The 25,039-nt window shown below is 52.2% G+C and overlaps 1 protein-coding gene across 3 annotated transcripts; it reads left to right on the top strand.

Moving 5' to 3' along the window:
* The first annotated feature begins 714 nt into the window (after nt 1–714).
* Nucleotides 715–24,513, top strand: ESCO2 (establishment of sister chromatid cohesion N-acetyltransferase 2). Of its 3 annotated transcripts, none has more exons than XM_075411397.1 (11): nt 715–768; nt 2,397–2,465; nt 4,019–5,015; nt 7,828–7,918; nt 11,486–11,546; nt 18,564–18,693; nt 20,821–20,952; nt 21,276–21,365; nt 22,022–22,165; nt 22,580–22,761; nt 23,880–24,513. In XM_075411397.1, the coding sequence occupies exons 2-11, from the start codon at nt 2,413–2,415 to the stop codon at nt 24,016–24,018; spliced, it is 2,019 nt and encodes a 672-aa protein (XP_075267512.1). In that variant the 5' UTR covers nt 715–768; nt 2,397–2,412; the 3' UTR covers nt 24,019–24,513. The 3 variants fall into 3 exon arrangements, with proteins under 3 accessions (XP_075267512.1, XP_075267505.1, XP_075267494.1); XM_075411390.1 differs by lacking the exon at nt 715–768 and adding an exon at nt 1,573–1,650; XM_075411379.1 differs by lacking the exon at nt 715–768 and having other exon boundaries at nt 2,383–2,465.
* The last annotated feature ends 526 nt before the right edge of the window (nt 24,514–25,039 follow it).

Here is a 25,039-nt window from a genome sequence, read left to right as displayed (position 1 = left end):
TCCGCGGAGCTGCCGCCGTCCTATGATTCCTCCCAGGCCCCCCTCAGGCCTCAGCGGCCTCCCCGAGGGGCTCCGGATGGCGCGAAGCGCTGCGAAGCGGCGTCGCTCGCCGCGGAGCCAGGAAGGTGGTGTCACCCAGCGGGAGAAGAAACCTCCCGTGGCTTCCTCAATTTTTGTCTTCGCTGCCGCGGGTTTCGCCGTCCTTCGCCTTCTCACCCAGGGGAGCGGTTTTTGTGGCGGAGCAGAGGCTGAGGGCGCCGTTTCAGACCAGTTTGCCCCTTGCCAGGCGAGAGGCGAGACTGCAGGCTGCCTAGCCCTGGGCAATGGAAATGCTTCGCAGCCATCCCGCCTGCCGATGGCCCACTCAGAAGACAAAGCGCTGCTGAGCACCCCCTGACCACCCCCTTGATCTCTGTAAACGCCTCTCGATTCGCTCCGTCTCTTCGTGCGCCGAAGGCCTCCCCGTGAGCCTCCCGCGCCGCGCCCGGACTACAACTCCCATCAGCCCCCGCGCGGCCCCTCGGGCAGCAGCCGGCTCTGCGCTCGCGAGGCACGCTGGGAGTTGGAGTCTCTGAGAGAGCCGTATGCCGAGCTGCGCCATCTCATTGGCTGGCGGAATGGATGGGGCGGGTGCCAAGCGGCGCGCAGCAGTCCGGCCAATGGCGATGGTATGCGTTGTGATTGACGAGGCGCTCGGCCAATGGGCGGCCGGGCGGGAGAAGGCGCGAGGGTTCGAGGCGCGCGAGGGAAGAACGCGGCGGCGCTGAGGTGAAGGAGCGCGGTCGGGCCGGGGTCTGGGGTTGTGGGCCCGGGGGCCGCGGTTGTGGGGCCGGAGGCTGCTGAGGTGCGTGTGGAGGGCGGGGGGCAAGCGTTTGGCGCCGTGTCGAGGCGTAGGGCCTGTGTTAAGGGAGCGAGGGGTGCGGGTGTTGGGGCCTGGTGAGGTTCTGAGGGGGCTGAGGAGGGGGTCGCTGGGCCCGGGGGGGGGGGGGAGGGCTGTGGGACCCTGGGCTGGGGGTTTGGTGCGGTGCTGAGGTGAGCAGCGTGGGGCCAGGCCCCGGTGCGGGGAGAGGGGGGTTCTGGGGGGGGGTTTGGGGCGCTTTGGTTAGGTCCTGGGGAGTGGGAGAGGTGCTAGGGGTAAGGGGCTGGTGCCTTAGCAGGGCGTAGGACGCCTGTGGGGTGCTGGGGTGAAATACTGAGGCGAGGGGCTGGCTGGGAACCAGACTAGGAATGTTTTGGGAAGGGGTGCGGGTGGCTGGGGCCAGCAACGGAGAGCTGCTCTGCGGGGAGCTGTCTGCGGGATCCCCAGGTTAATAATACTGCAAGTTGTGAGGTTTGCTCCCCCACAAGCACACCATTTGACTCTCCTGCTCCTCCATTTTCTTCTCCCTTCCTCTGCACCTGATAGCTTATTTCCCAGGTACCTGCAGGCTCATCATTGTTGCTCTGTGCCTCTAGGGCGTTGCCTGAAGTTCCCCTCTGCCAGCGCTGCTCTGTGCTGAGGTTTTTCGACTCCTGCTGCAGCGACGCAGCGCCTGGCTCCGTCCTCTGCCACCGCTCATGTCCTTGGTGTTCCTGGGCTTAACAGTTTGTCGTCTCTGGGCTGTCAGCAGTCACCGCTTCCCCAAAGCAGCGATGCATTAAGGCGGGCAGGTTAGGAGGAATTTCCCCCTGCTGGCAGATTATTGAATAGATTGTTATTTCTAGGAGTCTATGAATATTTATTATTAGCCCTCTTGGGTACAGGGCATTTGTTTATTCTGGGGTTTCGGTTGTGAAACGCCACGTAACAGCAAGCTGTGCGATCATTGTCTGAAACTGGAAGAGGTGGAACAAACAGCATGTAGTGTTAAAGTGGTTTCAATGGCTACTGTGTCAACAAAGGCTGAAAAAGTGTGGTTTATGGTACTTGGCGAGAAGGGAGCTGGGAGAGAAACTCTCAGAGTCTGCTGGGTAGCGAGCTGCCTCGGCTGGAAGGCAAACGCCAAGGGGAAATCCTCATGGGAATAAACTGACCATGGATACGGGCAGGAGCAAGCAGGTTTCTAGAAACCACATCAGCGAGGTCTGGAATGAGCTTTGCGAGAGGAATACGAGAGACAGAAAGTAAAGCACATTTCTGAATCTTCTGCCTCCATTTTAAAGAAGGGAGTTTTGGAGGCATTTGTTCAACCAGAGCAGGGCTTGACCTGGGAGGTCTCTTCTGTGTGCGCTTGTTTTAGGGCTTATGCTCGACTGAAACGCAGCCCTGCGTTGTTCTGATCTCTGTCATGCTTCAGCTGCTTCTGTTCAGTGCTTTCTTCCCAGTCCCCCACCTTCTTTTCCTTCTTTACTAAATTTGTTTTGTTGTGCCTTTTACTGGAAATCTATTCTAAGCTATTAAAAATGTGGTCTTGTAGGTGCTCTGGTGCAGACATGGCAGAAGTTACCCCACAGAAAAGGAGCCGTAGTTCTACGGATGCCGATGGGTATGTTAACTGTCCACAGACTTCGTTTTTCTAACAAAACCAACTTAGTTGCTGCATGTGGAATAAAATAGGTGTTTAAAACCCTTCAGAGCTTTTAACGTAAAGTGGAAAAGATATGAAGATGTTTCTGAGACACAGCATCAGCCAATGTTTATTATTCAGTGACTCAGAACATTTTCACATTGCACTGAGCATCTTGAGAGGTTTCATCTAACATAAAGAGAAACTGAAGCTAAGAATGATCTTCAGTCTGTAGCATAATATGGAACTGGACATGAGAAAAAGCCGTGACACTGAGCTGATGCTTTGCGGGCCCACATTGGCAGGTTGCATCAGCTTGCATTAGGGCATTATTTTTTTTCTTTTATTAAAGAAAGGTACCTTGCTTTGGCAGTCACCTCTGTCCAGTGCGTGTCCCTGTACGTGACATTCATGCACAGACCTAGCCCCGAGTAAATCACAAAACCAGCAGAAGCCTAAAAACTGATTGTTTAGAAACTTAAGAAATAAAACCCCTGATGTTTGCATTTCCGTGTGGTAAAGCTTCAGTCTTTCCCATCTGGAAAGACTTTTGATACACAGTACTGAAATGCTGATGTCTGTGTGAATTATCTGAATCATCTTCTGGTGTTCATAGAAAAATAGTTCTTTGTTATGTATACCTCAAAAATTATAGACGTTTTTTCCTCCCTAAATCTCGTAGAGGAGAAGCCACTGGCCATGAGCAAAAAGCTGAGCTTTGAATCGAAAAGAACAGATTGTTTCTCATTCTTTCGTAACTCTACGAGCTGAACACATTTTTCTCATGCTTGTCCTGTGCTTGCCCCCACACAAAAATATTTCTGAGTGGGGGAGACCAAGAGTGGAGTTTGATTTCTGAATTAGAAGGACAAATTCCTGAGATAGGCTGTAAATACTCGCTGAGGAGACGCCTCGCTGTGTTGTGTGGCAAATATGTTACAGCCAACAGCCGCTGAGCTTGTCCTTCATGTAAGCAGTATCTCCTTTTGGGCAGCAGGTTGAGGAGCCGTTAGTGATTTACTGATGAGGTTTGAGATTCTGAAATAGCTGTGAGAGTGAGATTTCGGGGGGTGCCTTTCAGAAAGTGGTGTAAAATGTTGTGAGATCCCCTCCCCCCAGCTTTATCAGTCACACACGGGGGTGGGGGATGCACGAGCTTTTTCAGAGGCGCAAAACCGAGTGGACAGAGTCGGTCTCCAATAAACCAAACATTTTTTTTCCCTCCTTATCCATGACCAGTGCTGACCCTGTCAGCAGCATTCCACAGAGCAGAATGACTGTTGTTCCCCGGTGCTTTAACAAGTTCAGGCAGGAAAACAGATTTGCTATTTAAAAAAAAGTGTGGAGAATGGCGAGACAGTCTTAGGCCTTTTGATATTTGTATATTATACTTTGATACTTGTATTTGTTACAGGGCGTATACCAGTGCAGGCAACTAGGCTGAGGGAAAATGAAGTGTTGTTTAAATTAAATAATGATTGAAAAGCTTTCGGTAACAAATGTGACCTTTTGCTCCGTAATGATTTTCACAGTTCAACCTCAGCCTTTGAGACTCCTGTGATAAAAATGATGATGGGCTTTGCTGAAGGTCTGCCTCCGCTCAAGAAACCGAGAAATAAGTGGTCTCCTTCTCAAATAAAATGGTCCTCGAGCTCTGGCGATGAGATGAAAGAAAACGAGGCCGTCCCGGTGAAGCCGGCGCTGTCGAGGAGGCTGGATATTTCACCCCTGTGGGCAGCCAGCGTTCCCACGGCCGCACAGAAGGACTCCTCGAAGAAATTATCCCCAAAGATCGCTTCCTCGTACAAGCCCCTTGTGCCCGTGGTGTCTTTTTACAGCAAGGAAAAGCGATACCTTACTCCTCTTGAGAGGAAACAACTGAACGAGAGCCGCTCTTTGGGCGAGAGGAACAGGGATGAGAATCTCCCAGCTGCCAGCAGGACTGAGAAGATGAACGTGAGCTTGAGCAGGAACGCCAGCTCAAAGCCAACCAAGCACGTGGCCAACTCCAAGCATGGCAAATCTGTCCCCAAAACGCTGAAGAAGGCAAAGGGAGAGGTACCAGCGGGAAAACCCAGTGTGGAGAAGGAGAATGTGAATTGCCTGATTAAAAAGAAGATGGATTCGCCCTTCAGAGTCCTAAGCATGACAGTTAAACCAGCCCTGAAACTCCAGCTGGGAGCGGCGTTCTTTTCTGCCAGGAAGAAATCGCACTCTAAAAAACCAGTTGTAGACACCAAATCTCTTCAGGATCTCCCCAAATCTCTGCAAGAAAACGATCAGCCCGGACCACCGACAACTACAAAGTCTGATTCAGCTGACGGAAACAAAATTCTTGAGGCGGGTGGCGCGTTGAGGAGCATTTCTGTGCCTCAGGAGAAGAAAAATGAAAACAAGGAGGCCTTTACGAGCTGCGCAAATCGAGAGAGAGGTTCAGCACGTGAAGGAAAAACATCTCCGCAGGGAAGCAGAAGCACCTCTGGTCCCGTTTGTTCTTCAGCTGGAGGAGACGGCGGTGCAGAAAGCGTGGTAAGTCGAGGTGTCACCAGGAGCCGTGGAGGCCTTGGGGTGACGCACGCTGAGCAAGCTGAGGGTGACATGTGCTCCAGTTCTTCGGACAGAGGGTGTTCATTTAGATATGTCAGTGGATTTTCCCTAAGAAAACTTCTTTCACAGATTTATTCCTGCCTTATGCAGGCATAAAACTGCGGTAAACGTTCGGGGAGTTCTCATCAGCGTCCCTGTCTGCCGCTAGCTCTCTGCTGCAGTGCAATATTCCGTTTATGATGGCTGAAAGGAAAGCTTTCTGCGTGATGTTTTTCCAAAAGACAATCTGTATCATTTTTTTTTCCCCCTGTGATAAAGGGCAAAGCTGCAAAACAAGTTTTTAAGCGTCTTTTTTTCCCTTTTCATCTTGTTTTGATAAAGGTAACGAATGCCAAGTCTGACCTTGCTGAGCTTTGTGGGAGGCCGTGAGCCCGCATCCTGGGCGCTCGCCCTCGATAACGTGTCTGTCTCCAAAACATCACCTGCCCCGAAGCTGGAGTGGAGGAGGCGTTTCTCGAGCATTCTGCTGCTGTGCCTCCTTGGAGCCAATTTTGGCTTTCCCCAGCCCCGGCCAGTGAAGTAATTGTACAGAGAAAGCAAAATGGTTTCTAGAGTGGACTTATTTAGAAGTTTCTCCTGGGTCACAAGGTGTTGCTTGCTGGTACAGCCTGTGCCGTCACTCCAGCGGCGCTGGCAGGCTGCAGTATGGTCTGGGATTAGCTTTTTGGCGATTATTTTCCCAGCCAGGAGCTATTCGTGCTCGTTCTGCAGCTCCCCGCTCCAAGGAAGTGAGACTAAAGCCCTGTTTCCCAGGCTTTAACAAACCAGCAGCGAGTTTTCTGAGCTGGGCCGTGTTTGAAGAACTGTCACATTTTTGTGTATCACTGGACAGGTAGAAGCAATGCTCAGCGGTTGCTGCCTTAGCAGGGAATACTCCTGGTGACAGAAAAACGTTGGTTTGGGTTGGTTTTGGTTCTTGTTTTTTAAGCATACTTTTGATTCTTGTGCAAATATGTTTAGCAGTGCTGGAACGGTTAAACTTGGCAGCGAGTCTCGCTGATTGCCAACCAGTTAACGCTCGCCAGACCTCGCTTTTGATTTTATGGTTTTGCTGGAGAATTGTTCAGCTTGGGCTGTCTAACGCGGGGTTTCGGTGTGAGGGTGGCAACGGAACGGGGGCAGGAGTAAAACACAAATCCCGAACAGGTCTGCAAACTATTTCATTACACTTCATGTCATATTTTGCTGTCGTGTTCTGGCATCTGAAAGGTCGGGGAGTAGGAAAAGCCGGTGGAATACTACCGTAGTATTTTATGCTGGGCATTGAAAGGGAGTGGTGAACAGGATGGGAAGCTGTTTTTATAGGGCTAATGTGTTTTATATTCCTGTGCTGGTTCAATAAAGGACAGTTTATTGCCTCCTTTGTTCACCTGCACTGGTTTAGTGTCCCTCTCGTATTCCTGACTTGATTGTCAATATGTTTTTATAATGCAGCATTAATAAAACACAAACGCTAGCTTGTGCAATCTAATCTTGCATGTGCAGTAAGAAAAAAAAATATATACATATAGAACTTGAAAGCATTTGAATCTGCTGTGACGGCAATTTTAGGTGTTGGCAAACTATTTCTTGGAGGTTAACCAAAAGCATGGAGTGTTTGAAAATGAAACTTAGTGCCTCGTGTTACTACAAGCAGAACAACGGCCAGGTCTGGGCCTTGATCTCGTCTCAGATTCTGCTGGAGCCGGTTGCTTTACCTGGCGACTGTCTAGGGTTGCTGATCAGATGGGAAATAATACGCTGTCGTACACAAAACAAGCAGAGCTCGAGGCAAGCAATGGTATGGTTGAGGGAACTGGGCTTGTTCAGCCTGAAGAAGAGAAGGCTGCGAGGGGACCTTTGAAATGCCTACAAATATCTGCAGGGTGGGTGTCAGGAGGACGGGGCCAAGCTCGTTTCAGTGGTGCCCAGTGACAGGACAAGGGGCAACGGGCACAAACTGAGGCACAGGAAGTTCCGTCTGAACCCGAGGAAGAACTTCTTCCCTCTGAGGGTGACGGAGCCCTGGCCCAGGCTGCCCAGGGAGGCTGTGGAGTCTCCTTCTCTGGAGATATTCAAGCCCCGCCTGGACAAGGTCCTGTGCAGCCTGCTCTGGGTGACCCTGCTTCGGCAGGAGGGTTGGACTAGATGACCCACAGAGGTCCCTTCCAACCCCTACTATTCTGTGATTCTGTGATTCTGTATGGCAAACTTTCATTTTTACAGAACGTTTGTGAGAGGCTTCCAAAAGCTGTGAAGGTGCATGGTGGTAGACAGAGAATGAAGCAGAGTCCCAGAAATGCTAAGCTGAAGAACTAATGCAAACCTCTATAGTTAAGATTTACTAAAAAAAAAACAAAACAACCCAAACCCATGTCCTGCAGTAAAACAAAAAGCAGGGGCATAAGTAGGTGTTACGGTGTTGAGAGTGAAAAAGGCGAAGGCAGGCAGATGAGAAATGCGGGTGGAACTCCGTGAGGCTGCGAGTCACCTGCGGGAAAGGGGGGTTTCCTCGGTGCTGGGGGGCTATGCTTTCAGCAACATTTGCAGCTTCGGCGTTCCGGTGTAACTTTAATCACGGGGAGAGGGGCAGTCTGCTAAGACCGCGCTTCGTTACTGGAAAATACACTCCATAAAGTCAATTAATGCTCGTTGTGAAGGTCACATGAGCTGTATGGGATTCTGTACCTGCTGAGAACTTCATCAGCTGGAGAGTTTTCTGTTTGCTCTAAAAAGAAATTGTCTTAATTTATAGGGTGTTGATGAAGTCAGTTCTGCTGCAGCCTGTGAGTCAGACGATTGCATTATTCCTTCCAGCCAATCTCCGCGTAAGGCGAATAAGCGAGGTAAGTTGGATGACAAATATCTTGGTCTGTGGCTTTTGTTACGGTGGGGAAACGAGGCAGAAGAGACTTTGAAAATCCCTTGGGTTACCTGTGATGCCGCACGTCACCTGCTTTTCCCCAGCAGGCCCAGCTCTGCTGAATTCCTGTGTTCACCTATAACTGAGTGTTTAAATAAGCTGGGCAGTAACGCTGGAGATGCTGCTGCCTCCCTGATGAATCCAATTTAGTGTTGAGCAGTATGTCAGTTGGTTTTTATCCCCATGTCTAACCTATCTTTCCTCTTTGCTTTACTACATAGCCCATTCCCAGTAAGATCTGGGAAATTATTGTACTTGAAACCTATTATTCTGTTTTTCCCCATTCTTTTCTCCCTGGACTGTTACCTGGATCCTTTCAGATTTCCTTTTTAATCTTGATTTTTAGGCATCCGACTCGTTCGTTTATTTTCTCCAGCCTGAGCCGTGTCTTTCCTGGTGTGGCACTCCCAAGCAGCTCTCCATCTGAGCCTTCCGAGCGCTAATTAGCAGGAAGGGAGTAATTCATGTATTTCGCATGCGACGAACGCATACATTTCCACAGGAAACGCTGTATTTGGGAGATGCCTTTGGTTTGAGGTAGACAGTAACCCAAGTGTTCTGCTCGCAGCTGCTGCCCAGAGGGTTGGTCCCTCTCTCTTATTTTGCTCCTGCTTGTTGTTAAGGGTAGTGGTTCCCCTTAGCCTTCTTTCAATCCATTTCTTTCTGACTATTTTCAATGTCAGAATGCTTTTTAAATTCAACTCTTAAATGCCCCTAGCTATTACCTACAAAGTTATAAGCATATATTATTATTTACTCCTGATGGTCACCAGGAAAAGCTCCACTCTGTAACTTCTGTTTTGGCAGTGAATTATTAACGATAATTATTTGAATATGATTTCCCCCCTCCATCAACTGTGCCCCTTTTCTTACGGTTGGTTTACAGAGACCGTGCTTCCCTACTAACGCAAGGCAATTTTCAAAAGTTATACATTAATTTTAAGACACTTATTATTTTACCTCTTGGGAATAACAAGTGGCACTAAAAAGAAAACATGTTGCTTAAATATTATTTTATTAAGGCAAAATCTGTTGGCCTCTACCTGCTGTCTCATCTTCCAAGTATGCACTAACAAGTGCCAGTATGTTTCCAGAAGTTGAGGTCATGTTATTTTATCCGAATTTCCTGGTTTCTCTATTTTTCCCTTTTAAAAATAGGCAGTGTTCGCTATTCTAGCCCCAGCAGCCCCGGGTGAATTCAGTCCTTGCTAGTCTGAAGAGGTCTAATTTATCAGAGAGTTCTCTTTACACCTTTCCCCAGTGAATCTTCCTATCTCCTTTGTGTCTTAATGGCACTGACCTCTCTCATCACAACTAATTCTTTTACTGATGACTGAAATAAAAAGGCACTAAGTGTTCTGCCATTGTTTGTCCTCTGGTTTTAGGGTTTCCTCCTCTCTTGGTAGCAGAAGCTTCTGGGTTTTCCCCTTGCTGGGAACTGGTACTGTGGGCTTCCCAGGCAGCGCTCAGTTTGCAATTCGACATTTCTGCTTTCAGTCCTTTGTGTTGCTGCTCTGCTTTCACAGAATGGCAGGGTTGGCAGGGACCTCTGTGGGTCACCCAGCCCAACCCCCTGCCCAAGCAGGGTCACCCAGAGCAGGGGGCACAGCACCGCGGCCAGGCGGGGCTGGAATATCTCCAGAGAAGGAGACTCCACAGCCCCTCTGGGCAGCCTGGGCCAGGGCTCCGGCACCCTCAGAGGGAAGAAGTTCTTCCTCGGGTTCAGCTGGAGCTTCCCAGGCTTCAGTTTGTGCCCGTTGCCCCTTGTCCTGTCACTGGGCACCACTGGAAAGAGTCTGGCCCCATCCTCCTGACCCCCACCCTGCAGATATTTAGAGGCATTTCAAAGGTCCCCTCTCAGCCTTCTCTTCTCCAGGCTGAACAAGCCCAGCTCCCTCAGCCTCTCCTCGTAGGAGAGATGCTCCAGTCCCCTCCTCATCCTCGCAGCCCTGCGCTGGACTCTCTCCAGCAGCTCCTCATCTTTCTTGAACTGGGGAGCCCAGCACTGGACACAGCACTGCAGATGGGGCCTCCCCAGGGCAGAGCAGAGGCGGAGGAGAACCTCCCTCGCCCTGCTGCCCACGCTCTGCTTAATGCACCCCAGTTTCTGTTCCTGTTGTGACTCCTTGAGTTTCCAGTGAGAGAAAAAGCCATGCTTTAGCCCTGTTTGTCTCCTACTCCACTTCCTTCTGGCACATCTGGTCTTAATCTGTTTCTTGCAGAAGTTGCCAGCACTCCTGAGCTTCCCCCCCCCCGCCTCCCCTTCAGTCTTGCTTCACATGGGAACTTATTTATCCGCTCTTGGAGCGTAGTGCAGTCTGGTTTCTTGACGGTCGCCCCTTCTCTGCCATGCCTCCTCCTCTTGCTCGGAGGAGTGGCACGCTCTGCTGCCAGCCGCTTCTTTCTGCTCTCTCCAGCTCTGTCTAAAAGCCTCCTGTTACTGTGTGTTTTCCACCTGTTTGTGAAGCCGTTGCCATCACATTCCCAAAGATTGCCTGACATTATTTGCCTGCTGGGGCCTTTCCCAAGAAGTGTCTTGGCCCTCTCGGATCCTGCATTTCTAGGAAGCCGTAGGCTTTTTATTGTTTATTAGTGTCTTCTTCATGACTCCTCACAATCTTTTCCAATACTGCTATTAACAAGAGACGTTTTTATTGTGTCCTGCTTCCCAGAAACAAGTGGTTCATCTTCCTGGTATGTTTTTTGGAGGCTGTTTGGGCCATTTTTTCTGCTAATGTACTTTACTATGTTTCTGTAATTGCTAAGAAGTCTCTGTCTATTTGTGAATGCAGTCAAAAATGAGAGCAGAAAGCAGACTAGTACCTAAACTTTTTACACTTGAGGGAAAATATATTCCTACCTATTAATTTGCTTGTGTTTACTTATCGAAGTCTTTGCTAAGTTATCCTAAAACTTGCAGCTTGTGTGCTGTAACCTAGCGCTGAGCCCGTCATTACCCAGCTTCTCTAGGATGAAGCAGCTATAGGTTCAGGCTTCCTCAGCCCAAATCATGGAAAATGGAGAAACCTGTGCTTGACTAACATTTTAACTAATAGCCAAGGAAACACCAAACTACCGCAGCAGAAATTTCTGCTTCGTAATTCCAATGTGAGAAGGGAAAGGAGAATCACAGAATCATGGAATGGTTTGGGTTGGAAGGGACCTTAAAGCTCATCTGGTTCCAACCCCCTGCCATGAGCAGGGACATCTTCCACCAGCCCAGGGTGCTCAGTACCAGGTACCTTCGATCCACTGAAGTGACACTGGTCAGGCTAATTATGGCTGGATACCACTCATGAACACAACTTTTACATCCTGCAGCATCGACAGTTCCCAGTGCTCTTAAAAGCTCTTGTCTAGAGAGTTCCGTTTCGCTGTTGTGTGTCCTTTTAGAAGTCTCACTGGTCTTTGAATTTCCCTTTCCCCATATCAATGTGTTCTCCAACTAAAAAGGACTCGAAACCACACTAACTTCACTCGTCTTTTCCAGTGTCTCCTTCAAATGCTGTTGTCTACCCCATCTTCAGTGCACCCCCCACCAGCAAGAAAAGGTAGGTTTAATCTTTCCTGGCTCTCTCCAAGCATGATCAGAAGTGCCATATCTGCAGGATTAATATTTTTTAAAAAAAAATTATACTGCTTCTAAAAACAACAGCTTAGCTTTTTCCCAATACATGTAAGGTTTAGAAGTCTGAAGGCGTTTTGGGTTTGTTTGTGTTTTGGGTTTTTTTTTGTTTTTTTTTGTTTTCTTTTAAGAGAAGGTGAAAGATTAAATTTGCATTGGTTTAGGGGGATTCTATCCTGTGAATAAGGAAATACACACTTGCTTACTGCCTATAGTACGTTTCACTTCTGAATTTGTACATATTATTGAGCTGATGGGCTTTACTTTTTGGACTGAAGGGGAAATAATGGCATTCTCTTAGCTGTTGCTAATGTTAAAATCATTAGAACAAGGGGGACTGTTTCAGCATATATTCATCACCAAGCATGGCACAACCTTGGGGGCAGATGTGTGTTAATTATTTGTACTCCTCCTGTGAGTTCTGTATCTCCGTGTCTGGCGCGTCCACAGCGAGCAGTAACTCAGCCTTTACGTACTGGCCCTTCGGCAGGGACCTGCGCCTCCTGGTCAGCCCGAGGCCTTCGGCAGCGCTAGCTCCGAGCTGGAGTTCACAGAATCATAGAATCACAGAATGGTGAGGGTGGGCAGGGACCTCTGTGGGTCACCCAGCCCAACCCCCTGCCCAAGCAGGGTCACCTAGAGCAGGGGGCACAGCACCGCGGCCAGGCGGGGCTGGAATATCTCCAGAGAAGGAGACTCCCCAGCCCCTCTGGGCAGCCTGGGCCAGGGCTCCGTCACCCTCAGAGGGAAGAAGTTCTTCCTCGGGTTCAGCTGGAACTTCCCAGGCTTCAGTTTGTGCCCGTTGCCCCTTGTCCTGTCGCTGGGCACCACTGCAAAGAGTCTGGCCCCATCCTCCTGACCCCCACCCTGCAGATATTTAGAGGCATTTCGAAGGTCCCCTCTCAGCCTTCTCTTCTCCAGGCTGAACAAGCCCAGCTCCCTCAGCCTCTCCTCGTAGGAGAGATGCTCCAGTCCCCTCCTCATCCTCGCAGCCCTCCGCTGGACTCTCTCCAGTAGCTCCTGATCTTTCTTGAACTGGGGAGCCCAGCACTGGACACAGCACTGCAGATGGGGCCTCCCCAGGGCAGAGCAGAGGGGGAGGAGAACCTCCCTCGCCCTGCTGGCCACACTCCTCCTCACGCACCCCAGGATCCCATTGGCCTTCTTGGCACCCAGGGCACGCTGCTGGCTCAGGGTCACCCTGTCGTCCCCCAGCACTCCCAGTCCCTCTCCACAGAGCTGCTCTCCAGCAGCTCAGCCCCAGCCTGTCCTGGTGCCTGGGGTTGTTCCTCCCCAGGCGCAGGACCCTGCCCTTGCCCTTGTTGAACCTCATCAGGTTCCTCTCTGCCCAACTCTCCAGCCTGTCCAGGTCTCGCTGGATGGCAGCACAGCCTGCCGGGGTATCCACCACTCCTCCCAGTTTGGTGTCATCAGCAAACTTGCTGAGGGTACACTCTAACTCTTCATCCAGGTCGTTGATGAAGAAGTTGAACAAGGCTGGGCCCAGTACTAACCCCTGAGGGACACCACCAGTTCCAGGCCTCCAACCAGACTCAGCGCCGCTGATGCCAACCCTCTGAGCTCTGCCATTCAGCCAGTTCCCAATCCACCTCACTGCCCACTCATCCAGCCCACACTTCCTCAGCTTCCCTAGGAAGGACGTTGTGGGAGGCTGTGTCGAAAGCCTCGCTGAAGTCTAGGTGGACAACATCCACGGCTCTCCCCTCATCTACCCAGCCAGTCATGGCATTGTAGAAAGCTATCAGATTGGTCAGGCATGATTTCCCCTTGGTGAATCCGTGCTGACTACTCCTGATAACCTTCTTTTCCTCCACTTGCTTGTTGATGACCTCCAGGATAAGCTGCTCCATCACCTTTCCTGGCATGGAGGTGATGCTGACTGGCCTGTAGTTCCCTGGGTCCTTCTTGCCCTTTTTGAAGACTGGAGTGACATTGGCCTCTCTCCAGTCCTCAGGCACCTCTCCTGTCCTCCAGGACCTCTCAAAGATGATGGAGAGTGGCTCAACAATGACATCCACCAGCTCCCTCAGCACTCGTGGGTGCATTCCACCAGGGCCCATGGATTTGCAGGCGTCCAGATTGAGTTGGCAGCAGAGCTGTCGAAGCAAGTTGTCTTTACTCCGTTTGGCGAGCACGGTGGGCACAGTGCAACGCTGCTGCCGTGCAGCGCGCGGGGAGGCATTGCTGTCCCGCGCTGGAATCCGCTCGGTGGCGTGGCTTTCTGATTACACCTTTTATTCCACACTGCAGGCAGCAGACGTAGCGCGTGCTCGTGGGTTCAGCCCACCCACATCGCCCATCGGCACGGCAGCCGTGCCTCCGGCGTGGCCGTTCTTGCCACGCTTGGAGCAGCTGAAAACTCGGCTCTGCGTTTAACTGGGCCGGTTGACCTGCGACTCCCTCGTTGAGTAACGCTGGAAAGGCTGATGGGGCAGGGCAGGGGCTCTGCTCAGGCCAGGCTGAGGCTCTCGCAGGAACTGGCAGCTTCTCTGGCTCTGCCACACTCCACCTTCTTTACCACTTAAGCCTCTAGTTCATTAGTTTTCAAACTGTTAAAATGACTCAGTGGTGCCCAGTGACAGGACAAGGGGCAATGGGCACAAACTGAGGCACAGGAAGTTCCGTCTGAACATGAGGAAGAACTTCTTCCCTCTGAGGGTGACGGAGCACTGGCCCAGGCTGCCCAGAGGGGCTGTGGAGTCTCCTTCTCTGGAGATATTCCAGCCCCGCCTGGACAAGGTCCTGTGCAGCCTGCTGTAGGTGACCCTGCTTCGGCAGGGGGGTTGGACTAGATGACCCACAGAGGTCCCTTCCAACCCCTACTATTCTGTGATTCTGTGACTCTGTTTGGGAAGGCACTGGCTTTTTAAAGTTGGGTGGAGCTAAAGGTTTCAGAAGGCTTTACCTGCCTTGTGCTGCTGGTGTAGAATACCCGAATTCCGTAAATTTAGTGTCAAACTGATCTCTCATTGCTTTTCTATAGCAACCCTTCCTGTGATACACTTGTCTAAACATTACATTGTCATGGCTAACACTGACCAACAGCTTCATGGTGGTTTTTTTTTCTTTTAACCTGAGAAATACTGGTGTAGCAGCATGCTCAGAAGTTTGGATCTAGGTGCTGAAGACGAGACAGAAGTGTTAATAAAAATGGGTAAAAAGGGTTAAGGGAAGCACCTGCTCCTTTTCCACTTTCCCATGCTCGCCTGGGTGGGCCTTTCGTAAGTTTGCTGGGCGATTTTTTGATAATTAGGGTGATGGAAATGAAGCACGAGCATGTGAAGTTTGATTTTTTTTTTTTTGATTCTGTAAAAAGCATGAGACTGCTAAATTACTGGCAGGCAGTGGGACTCTTTACTCGTGAGGTGGAATTGTACTGCCTGGTGCCTGTGCTTCCGATTAGCTGATTTCTCCAATTAATTTGCTGCTGTAGTCGTAGACCTCTAGTGGAAGAAGATTGGTTTTACCATGCAACAACCAGAGCCACTCACCCCTCTCCCATCTTGAATCAACTTCTTGATACGTTTTGTTAACAACTAAAGCATTCTGAGCAGAGTTTGTTGTGAACATTAAAAAAACCCCACACTTGAAGTTGCTCCTAAAAGAGCCAAAATAAACCTTCCGAGACTTGTGCTACTGTAGTCCTCTGCCACTGAAGTGTTGAAAGAGAAATCTGATTGCAATATTTGCTTGGCTTCCTCATGTGGCTTTTCACATACCTTCCGTGGTGCAAGTGGAACCCTGGATTCTGTGGAAATCCCGGTGTTTGTGATTAACTGCAAATCAGTCTCAGAGCTGCAGTTGTCCCTTGGGAAGCTGATGAGCACAAGCTTTTCCTACATGAAGTATCTGCTTTGGAAAGTCCCCTTAGTATCCAAATCTATAAAACTGTTTGGTGTATCTCTAAATTAGTTCCATGCAATATAGTTACAATTTCCCACTTCCAGATTGCTTAAGAAATGCCCCCCCTACATACAGAATTCTAAAAGTAGGTTAGAAAAACTGTAAGGTAATTAACACCCCTAGCAATGTGCTTCCTTGTAGCTGAAGTCCACATTCTAAACTTAAAAAATTCATGTAAAGCCTCCATGTCTGGATCTCAGTGTGAAAGATTCCCCTTGGCCGTGCTCCGGTCTGCTCCCCTCTTTGCAAAGCTGTCCCTGCTCGATGGCAGAGGGGAGCTTCGCCCCAGCACCCCGGGGTGTTCCCGAGATGATGCCAATCCCCTGGTCCAAAGCTGGCATTGGTGTGAGGGGCTGGGACTCGGGGAGGGAGGGATGAAGCAGCCGCCGAGCTGGGAAGCAATTTTGGGGACCCAGGAGTAGATACAGTGTGGGCTTGAGACCAAGCTGTGGGGGTTCTCGGCCAAAACCTCGTCACAAGTTCTTGTACGCCTTGATCAAATCCTGGATGAAACGGTTCGTAGGTTATTGGAGTTCAATTTTTTGTTTTCTTCCTTAATTTTTTTTCCCCCCTTGAGGGGAGGGTGGTGCTGATGCGCACTTCATCGTCAGCTTTCCTTGGAGAAGAGGAAAACTTGAAGCTTTGTAAGGCGATTTTGGATGAGGCTGCTTCCCCCGCCGAGTCTGGCAGGGTAGGACCTCAGCAAGTTTGCTGATGACACCAAACTGGGAGGAGTGGTGGATACCCCGGCAGGCTGTGCTGCCATCCAGCGAGACCTGGACAGGCTGGAGAGTTGGGCAGAGAGGAACCTGATGAGGTTCACCAAGGGCAAGGGCAGGGTCCTGCACCTGGGGAGGAACAACCCCAGGCACCAGGACAGGCTGGGGCTGAGCTGCTGGAGAGCAGCTCTGCGGAGAGGGACTGGGAGTGCTGGGGGACGACAGGGTGACCATGAGCCAGCAGTGTGCCCTGGGTGCCAAGAAGGCCAATGGGATCCTGGGGTGCATGAGGAGGAGTGTGGGCAGCAGGGCGAGGGAGGTTCTCCTCCCCCTCTGCTCTGCCCTGGGGAGGCCCCATCTGCAGTGCTGTGTCCAGTGCTGGGCTCCCCAGTTCAAGAAAGATGAGGAGCTACTGGAGAGAGTCCAGTGCGGGGCTACGAGGATGAGGAGGGGACTGGAGCATCTCTCCTGCGAGGAGAGGCTGAGGGAGCTGGGCTTGTTCAGCCTGGAGAAGAGAAGGCTGAGAGGGGACCTTGGAAATGCCTCTAAATATCTGCAGGGTGGGGGTCAGGAGGATGGGGCCAGACTCTTTGCAGTGGTGCCCAGCGCCAGGACAAGGGGCAACGGGCACAAACTGGAGCAGAGGAAGCTCCAGCTGAACCCGAGGAAGAACTTCTTCCCTCTGAGGGTGCCGGAGCCCTGGCCCAGGCTGCCCAGAGGGGCTGTGGAGTCTCCTTCTCTGGAGATATTCCAGCCCCGCCTGGCCGCGGTGCTGTGCCCCCTGCTCTGGGTGACCCTGCTTGGGCAGGGGGTTGGGCTGGGTGACCCACAGAGGTCCCTGCCCACCCTGACCATGCTGGGATTCTGTGTGATTCTGTGTGACCCTTCTCCTTGCCCCACAGGGCTCCTCGGCCCGTTGAAGGGTGCGCCTGTTCTAGGTGTGTGACCATAGCTGTAATTTTATGCGCTAGTTAAACAAGTCAGGAGCACGTCTGTGGGACTGTTTAGGGGAGACTTTGGGTTTTTTGGATCCCAGTTAGGTGCAAGATTGCCGGAGCTGAGCAGCTTGCTGCTGCAAAACCCCCAGCCTGCAGCAGGGCATTTTGGAATTCGAATTGGATGTAAGCAGCAGTTTTCGGAGGGAGCTGCTGGGCTCGGGCACCTATTTCTTTACCCGCAGTTTCCGTACTTCACGGACCTGGCCCTCTGCTTTTTGGTTTGTTATGTCTCCCTTTGACTGTTCGAGGAGCTGCTCGTGAGGTTCAACAAGGCCAAGGGCAGGGTCCTGCACAGGGCTCGGGGCAACCCCTGGTATCGATGCAGGGATGGAGAACAGCCCTGCCAAGAAGGACTTGGGGTGCTGGGGGATGAGAAGCTGGCCATGACCTGGCAGTGAGCGCTGGCAGCCCAGCAGGCCAACCATGCCCTGGGCTGCATCTCCAGCAGCGTGGGCACAGGGCGAGGGAGGGGATTCTGCCCCTCTGCCCCGCTCTGCTGAGACCCCCCCGGAGTCCTGCGTCCAGCTCTGGAGCCCTCAGCACAGGGCAGAGCTGGAGCTGTGGGAGCGGGGCCAGAGGAGGCCCCAGCAATGATGCGAGGGCTGGAACCCCTCTGCTGGGAGGAGAGGCTGGGAGAGCTGGGGCTGCTCAGCCTGGGGAGGAGAAGGCACCGGGGAGACCTGACAGTGATCTTTCAAAACATGAAGAGGGCTTGTAAGAAAGCTGGGGACAGGCTTCTTAGCAGGGTCTGCAGTGACAGGACGAGGGTTGATGGCTTCAAACTGAAAGATGTGAGATTCCGACTGGATCTAGGGAAGAATTTGTTTACGCTGAGGGTGGTGAGACCCTAGCCCAGGTTGCCCAGAGAGGTGGGAGATGCCCCATCCCTGGAACCATTCCAGGCCAGGCTGGACGGGGCTCTGAGCACCCTGATCTGGTTGGAGATGTCCCTGCCCATGGCAGGGGGTTGGACTGGATGGCCTCGAAAGGTCCCTTCCCGCCCAAACCATTGTATTCTATGAATTTCCAATATCATGGAAATGGGGTGGCTGTGGAAACGAGAGAGGTGCTTAATGAAGAGTTGTTTAACTTCTGATGCAATTGTGGCTCTTCCTAGAGCCCCTCTCCTTCTCTCTGACCTCCGGAGGAGCTGGGACCACAGCCGCCCAGAACCTTTGCTGTACCTGGCTTAGTTTTGGGTGTTCTGCAGTAAGAGCCACTACCCTGCCCTGGCACCCAGCATGTAATTATAACCTTTGTCTGCAGAAACTGATTTTCATCCCTCTCTGAAATCATTTTCAGGACTCAGGCTGCGCTGGATGAGCTGACTTCTCCGTTTGGGTCCAGCCCACCTGCAAAACCGTCTCACGCCTCGCAGAAAAGCAAGAAGGCAAAGGAGCTCTGCAAGGACTCCAGAGATCAGATGATCATTGTAAGTTTTCCTGCGGCGCATGCCGAGTCCTCGGGGCAGCTTGGTGCTGAGGAAACAAGAAATATATCTTGAGGTTAAGCAATAAGTAGATTTCCTCACGTGTAAACCTCAAACCAACCACGCTGTGACGACCGTAGCAGGGCAGTGATTAACGTATTTAGCGCTAGACGAGGACAGGGTAGTAGCTGGGAAATTCATTCTTATGGTTTCCCTGGGACTAACGCTTGATTACGTTTTAGAATTCAAAAGAGATTTATGGAACATAATATTCAAAAAAAAAAAAAAGAACCCGAAGAGAAACTTGGCCAAGCCTCTATGGATGCTATAAGAGTGAATTTGGCTGGGTAATTTTCCTTTCCCACGGCTCCCGAGAGCTGAGCCCGGTCCGAGCTCGCCCCGTCACCGAGCGAGTGCCCCTTTGGTAGCTCCACGCCTGCCTTCGGTGCTGAGCTTGGAGCAGGAGGAGGCCGGTCGGTGTTGCCGAGTCTCACGTGTCGTGTAGCCGTCACGGCCGTGGGCTTCCAGAAAACGCGCCCTGAGCGATGAGGAATTTTTCAGTGAACCATTTGTTCTCGCTTGGTGACATGCAGACTTTTTCAAGCCTGTTTCCTGAGCAAACAGGGCTTTTGTGATCGTTCTCGTCTGCTGGTCTGCGCTTTCTAGCACCTTTTGAGTCGTTTGGATGATTTCTGTCAAATGTGAGACCTCACAGATATGAATTTTTTGAGTGTTTTGAAATCCGGTCCCCGTGGAAGAGAGAAACCTGGGAGGAAAGCAGCCCAGGCTGGGTGTTGGAGTGCCGGGCCCGCGGGTGACAGGCTGTGGGTGCTGGGACGCGGCGGGGAAGCCCAAACTGGGACGTGGGGAAGGGAAAGCAGTGCAGGGAGATGAGAGGAGTCCATAGCAGACAAGGCCCTGCTTCCCCTCGGGAGCTGGAGAGCAGCCTGCTGTTTGTCTGCACAGCTGGCATTCAGCTCCTGCTCTTCCCCTCCCCGTGCACCGATAAAAATAAAGTTATTTTAAAATGAGGTTATTTGATATCAAAGAAAGTTATTTTTAGATAAAAACTCTGTGTAGTCTTTTCATCAGTTACCTGTGGTTTTTTATGGTGCTCTGATATTTTGCTCAGTGGGGGTGTTGCTGATCTATTTCATGGCTCATTGAAAACAACACATTCATTGCGTTCCTTGGATAACTTATGCTGCAGAGTTCTGAATATTCTGCAAATAGGCAAAAGTTTGTCCTCCTCATCACAAACTCAAATAAAAACAAAGCCTAGAACCGTTGATGATTGTTACTAGAACCAATTCTCAACCTCGTTCCTTCACCGTAATCACAGAATCCCAGCATGGTAGGGGTTGGCAGGGCCCTCTGTGGGTCACCCAGCCCAACCCCCTGCCCAAGCAGGGTCACCCAGAGCAGGGGGCACAGCACCATGGCCAGGCGGGGCTGGAATATCTCCAGAGAAGGAGACTCCACAGCCCCTCTGGGCAGCCTGGGCCAGGGCTCCGTCACCCTCAGAGGGAAGAAGTTCTTCCTCGGGTTCAGCTGGAGCTTCCCAGGCTTCAGTTTGTGCCCGTTGCCCCTTGTCCTGTCGCTGGGCACCACTGCAAAGAGTCTGGCCCCGTCCTCCTGACCCCCACCCTGCAGATATTTAGAGGCATTTCGAAGGTCCCCTCTCAGCCTTCTCTTCTCCAGGCTGAACAAGCCCAGCTCCCTTAGCCTCTCCTCCTAGGAGAGATGCTCCAGTCCCCTCCTCATCCTCGTAGCCCTGCGCTGGACTCTCTCCAGTAGCTCCTCATCTTTCTTGAACTGGGGAGCCCAGCACTGGACACAGCACTGCAGATGGGGCCTCCCCAGGGCAGAGCAGAGGGGGAGGAGAACCTCCCTCGCCCTGCTGCCCACACTCCTCCTCATGCACCCCAGGATCCCATTGGCCTTCTTGGCACCCAGGGCACGCTGCTGGCTCAGGGTCACCCTGTCGTCCCCCAGCACTCCCAGTCCCTCTCCACAGAGCTGCTCTCCAGCAGCTCAGCCCCAGCCTGTACTGGTGCCTGGGGTTGTTCCTCCCCAGGTGCAGGACCCTGCACTTGCCCAGAGTTCTCAGCTGGCTTCGTTTCTCCCTAGGACGCCGGTCAGAAGCATTTTGGTGCCATCGTTTGCAAGTCCTGCGGCATGATCTACACGGCCGCGAACCCGGAGGATGAAGCCCAGCACATCCAGCACCACGAGAGGTTCCTGGAGGGGCTCCGATACGTGGTGAGGCGACGGCTGCGCCCGCAGCTCCGCGGGAGAACGCGGTGGGGGGGGAAGCAGCGCGCGAGCTCCGGGTACAAAGTCGGGATGGCTGCGGGAAAAAGGTTTTGTCGTCCGGAGGGGAGGTTAAAGGGTGAGTTGGGCAGTTCCAGCAACTGTCTGCCTGCATCAGTTTGATGAATGTAACTTGACTTTATTCCTGAAAGCTGCAGTGGTTCAGGTTACAGCTTCGTCTGCCAGAGTCTTCCCTGAATCACTTCCTCTCTCATGCTAGACCACTCACTTGTTGTTTGTTTGGGTTTTTTTTTTTCCCCCCTCTGTGGCAGGGTTGGAAGAAAGAACGCGTTGTGGCGGAGTTCTGGGATGGGAAAATTGTCTTGATTCTTCCAAACGACCCAAAATACGCCGTCAAGAAGGTACATGTTTGTTTGGTTTGGGGTTTGTGCTGTAGATTAGCCTTCTGCTGGCTCAGCCCCCAGAAACGACCTCAGTGCGTGGTCACACATCGCTTGCCAGCGCACCGGGCGGGCAGGAGAGCCGAGGGGGGCTGTGGCAGCGAGCCGGGTCGCTGCGGACACCCCCCCCGACACATCCTCGCCCTGCTCCCCGCGCTGAAGCGCTCGCTCTTACGTGACCAACATAACCCGAGCCTTTCCGTCCCGAGCACCTGGGGGAGAGGCAGCTGCGCTCTGCGAGAGGTGAAGAGGGGTGAAAGCACGAGGGAGAGCGTGTTCCTTAATGTCCCCTGCACCGTTAGAGCCTGGTCTTGTGTAAGCACAGGGTTATTTGGGGGAACCAGTCCCCTCTCTGACAGGTTTCACGCCAAAGAACGCGCGTATTTCACTCTGAGGGTGACGGAGCCCTGGCCCAGGCTGCCCAGAGGGGCTGTGGAGTCTCCTTCTCTGGAGATATTCCAGCCCCGCCTGGCCGCGGTGCTGTGCCCCCTGCTCTGGGTGACCCTGCTTGGGCAGGGGGTTGGGCTGGGTGACCCACAGAGGGCCCTTCCCACCCCTAACGTTCTGTGATTCTGGGATTCTGTATTAGTTCCTCTCTCTGGGTTTTGTTTTCTTAGGCAGAAGACGTGCGAGAAATCGTGGATAATGAATTGGGATTTAAGCAAGTTTCTTTGAGCCGCCCAGCCAAGACTAAAATATATTTGTTTGTGTCCAACGAGAAGATGATTGTTGGGTGCTTAGTGGCTGAATCAATCAAGCAGGTACATGTTATTAATTGTGGGGGGGGGGGGGGGGTGCGATGGCAGGGTCAGAACTGGGGCTGTTTGCGTAACCCTGTGTATCGGAAACCCTGGCTTAGCACGGGCCGGGGGGACTAAAAGTGAGGAAATAAAACCCAAACAAACAGAAACCCCGCCTAAAAAGCAACAACAAACTGAAAATAAGGAAAAGCTCGTGCTTTTGCCAGGGTGAGGTGTTGCTGGCAGGAGTTAGCCGAGCTGGCACAGTTGGTACCGCAGCGAGCTGCCATCTGCCCCTGGTCCGGGTGCTGCTTCACGTGGTGGTCTGCCCCATAAGAGAGGAGGAGGAGGAGGCAAGGCTGGGCATGCGGGAAGCCCCCTGGCTCCACGTCCCGCTGCGAAGGAGCGGTCTGATGCCTCTGCTCGTCCCCGCAGGCTTTCCGGGTGCTGTCGGAGCCGGGAGCCGAGCCGTGCCCCGGCCAGGAGGCCCTGCAGCAGCACCGGCCTTGGCGCTGCTCCACCGAGCCGGAGCCCGCCGTCTGCGGCGTCAGCAGGGTCTGGGTGTTCGGCCCCCGGCGCGGGAAGGGCATCGCCCGTCGCATGGTCGACGTGGTCAGGTATGGGCGACGTGGGCAGGAGGGCAGCGGGGAGCCGGGGTCCTGGCCGGGGCTTGTCCCTGGGGGGGGGAAACGACGGTGGCAGCGAAAAGTGTTTAGAAGAAACTTGTGGAAAGGGATAAATTCGTATCATTAAGCAAGTCTGGAATCCCCACTTCACGGCGGAACGATATCAAGCAGACAGATATTCTATGTATATCTAATATTTTTAATTTTAATAATACTTTTATTATACTTTTATTATGAGTAATATTTTTATTTAAAATCCGACACAAGTGTGGGCCAAGCTGTTAACAGCTGTGTATAACTGGAACACAGAGCTACACAGACTGGATTTTCCAAGAGAAACTGTGCTTCTTGAGAAAAATATATGTTTTGTTTTGTTTTGTTTTTACTGGACAAATTGATGGGCCCAAACCCTGGAGTTTTTCCAGGCAGGAAATTCCGAGCTTGAAAAGCTCGAACCAAACTGGAAGAGTTGAAAACTTCCCCTCGTTGGTTGATGTGGACTCCCCAGAGAGGGAGCTCGGTGGTCCATGAACCTGCAGTAGCACCGATCTGCTGTGCGTCAGATCTGCTCGCTATATGTGTATAAAATACTATATTTTATATATGTACGTACATAACTACATAAAAACGTGATTGTATACCACTAGATACATTATGATCATATCTGGAGCTCAGTATTCTGGAAGTCCATGAGCCGGTGCTCGGTCTCCGCTCGCCCCTGCGTTAGCGTTCGCTGTGCCACCTCCTCGACGCCGTCCAAACCCGCGGGCCAGGCCAGCCGGTGGGTGCCCCCCAGAGCCCTGGCGCTGCCGCTGCCTTCACTCGGGACCTGCTCCGAGATACGGGACTGCAGCCTCCGGGTTTCCGTGTGAAACTCTGTTGGGGGGTTTTACGCCTGGGGTCAGTCTGGTGTTCTCCTTCTCGCTGATTTTAAACTGCCTCCTGGTTCCCAGTTACACCAGAATCCAGGACAAACTGGCACCTCACAACGGCCTTCTCTGGTTTGAAAGCAAAGCTCCAGAAGAGATAAGAGCTCCCTGCAGGGGAGAGCTTGGGGGAAAGCAGCTGGTTTAGGAGTGGGATACCGATAGCTCTGCTCTCTCTTTCAGGAGCACCTTCATGTACGGCAGCTACCTGAGCACCGACGAGATCGCCTTCTCCGACCCGACGCCGGACGGCAAGTTGTTTGCAGCCAAATACTGCCAAACCCCTAGCTTCCTTGTCTACAACTTTATTTATAATAACTGATATGACTTTATTACTACAAGCTGAGGGTCGCTTCAGTCCTCTGATGTGATGTTTAATGAACACTTAAGCGTTGTTTCCTGGCCAAACGCTGTTTTCCTGCTGAGCGCTCGTTCTTCCTCCCCTTGGGAGCGAGCCGGGGGGGGGGACTGTGTCACTTTGTGTACAGAGCTGTGTTCTGTGTTAGCCTACGCCGTGGAACCTTGCTTGGATTTCAGGTAGGTTTGTTTCTTCTGAGATGAAATTTTATTGCAACTAACTTAATTTCTTTAAAGAGGTTTAATTAATATAAAGGTGGCTGGTTTTCTCCCTGGTGTGTGGGTTTGTAATTCTGAGCTCTGCAGCGCGCGTGCTGTAAAAGGCAGGGTAGAAGCCTTAGCGCAAGCAGTTGCTAAATTTATGCACAGAGTATGAGAAGCCTTAATCTGGGGCAGGATTCCCCCACCAGCGTGTGAGACCTGGCACCCTCACGCTGTTGTGCTGCAGGGGAAGCTGTCACGGGGGCTGCCTGCTCAATAAAATGTGTGAAACGCTGCTGCTCGAGGTCGTTTGCGCGTACGGAAGGAGGTGTGGGAGCGCTTCCAGTGCTCTCCTCCTTTGAGGGGAGCAGAGGAGAAGGCGGCAGTGGCTGAACCAGAAGCCTGAGGGCTGCAGGGGAGGGAGCAGGACAAGTCCACGAAGAAACCTCTCCAGTGGTGGGCAGGAATTTCACAGGATCCCATCATGGCAGGGGTTGGCAGGGACCTCTGTGGGTCACCCAGCCCAACCCCCTGCCCAAGCAGGGTCACCCAGAGCAGGGGGCACAGCACCGCGGCCAGGCGGGGCTGGAATATCTCCAGAGAAGGAGACTCCACAGCCCCTCTGGGCAGCCTGGGCCAGGGCTCCGTCACCCTCAGAGGGAAGAAGTTCTTCCTCGGGTTCAGCTGGAACTTCCCAGGCTTCAGTTTGTGCCCGGTGCCCCTTGTCCTGTCGCTGGGCACCACTGGAAAGTCTGGCCCCGTCCTCCTGACCCCCACCCTGCAGA

Source organism: Opisthocomus hoazin, chromosome 2 (genome assembly GCF_030867145.1).
Source record: "Opisthocomus hoazin isolate bOpiHoa1 chromosome 2, bOpiHoa1.hap1, whole genome shotgun sequence".
Taxonomy (NCBI): domain Eukaryota; kingdom Metazoa; phylum Chordata; class Aves; order Opisthocomiformes; family Opisthocomidae; genus Opisthocomus; species Opisthocomus hoazin.
Note: the sequence above shows the minus strand (reverse complement) of the source record. Positions and strands in the feature narration are given on the sequence as shown.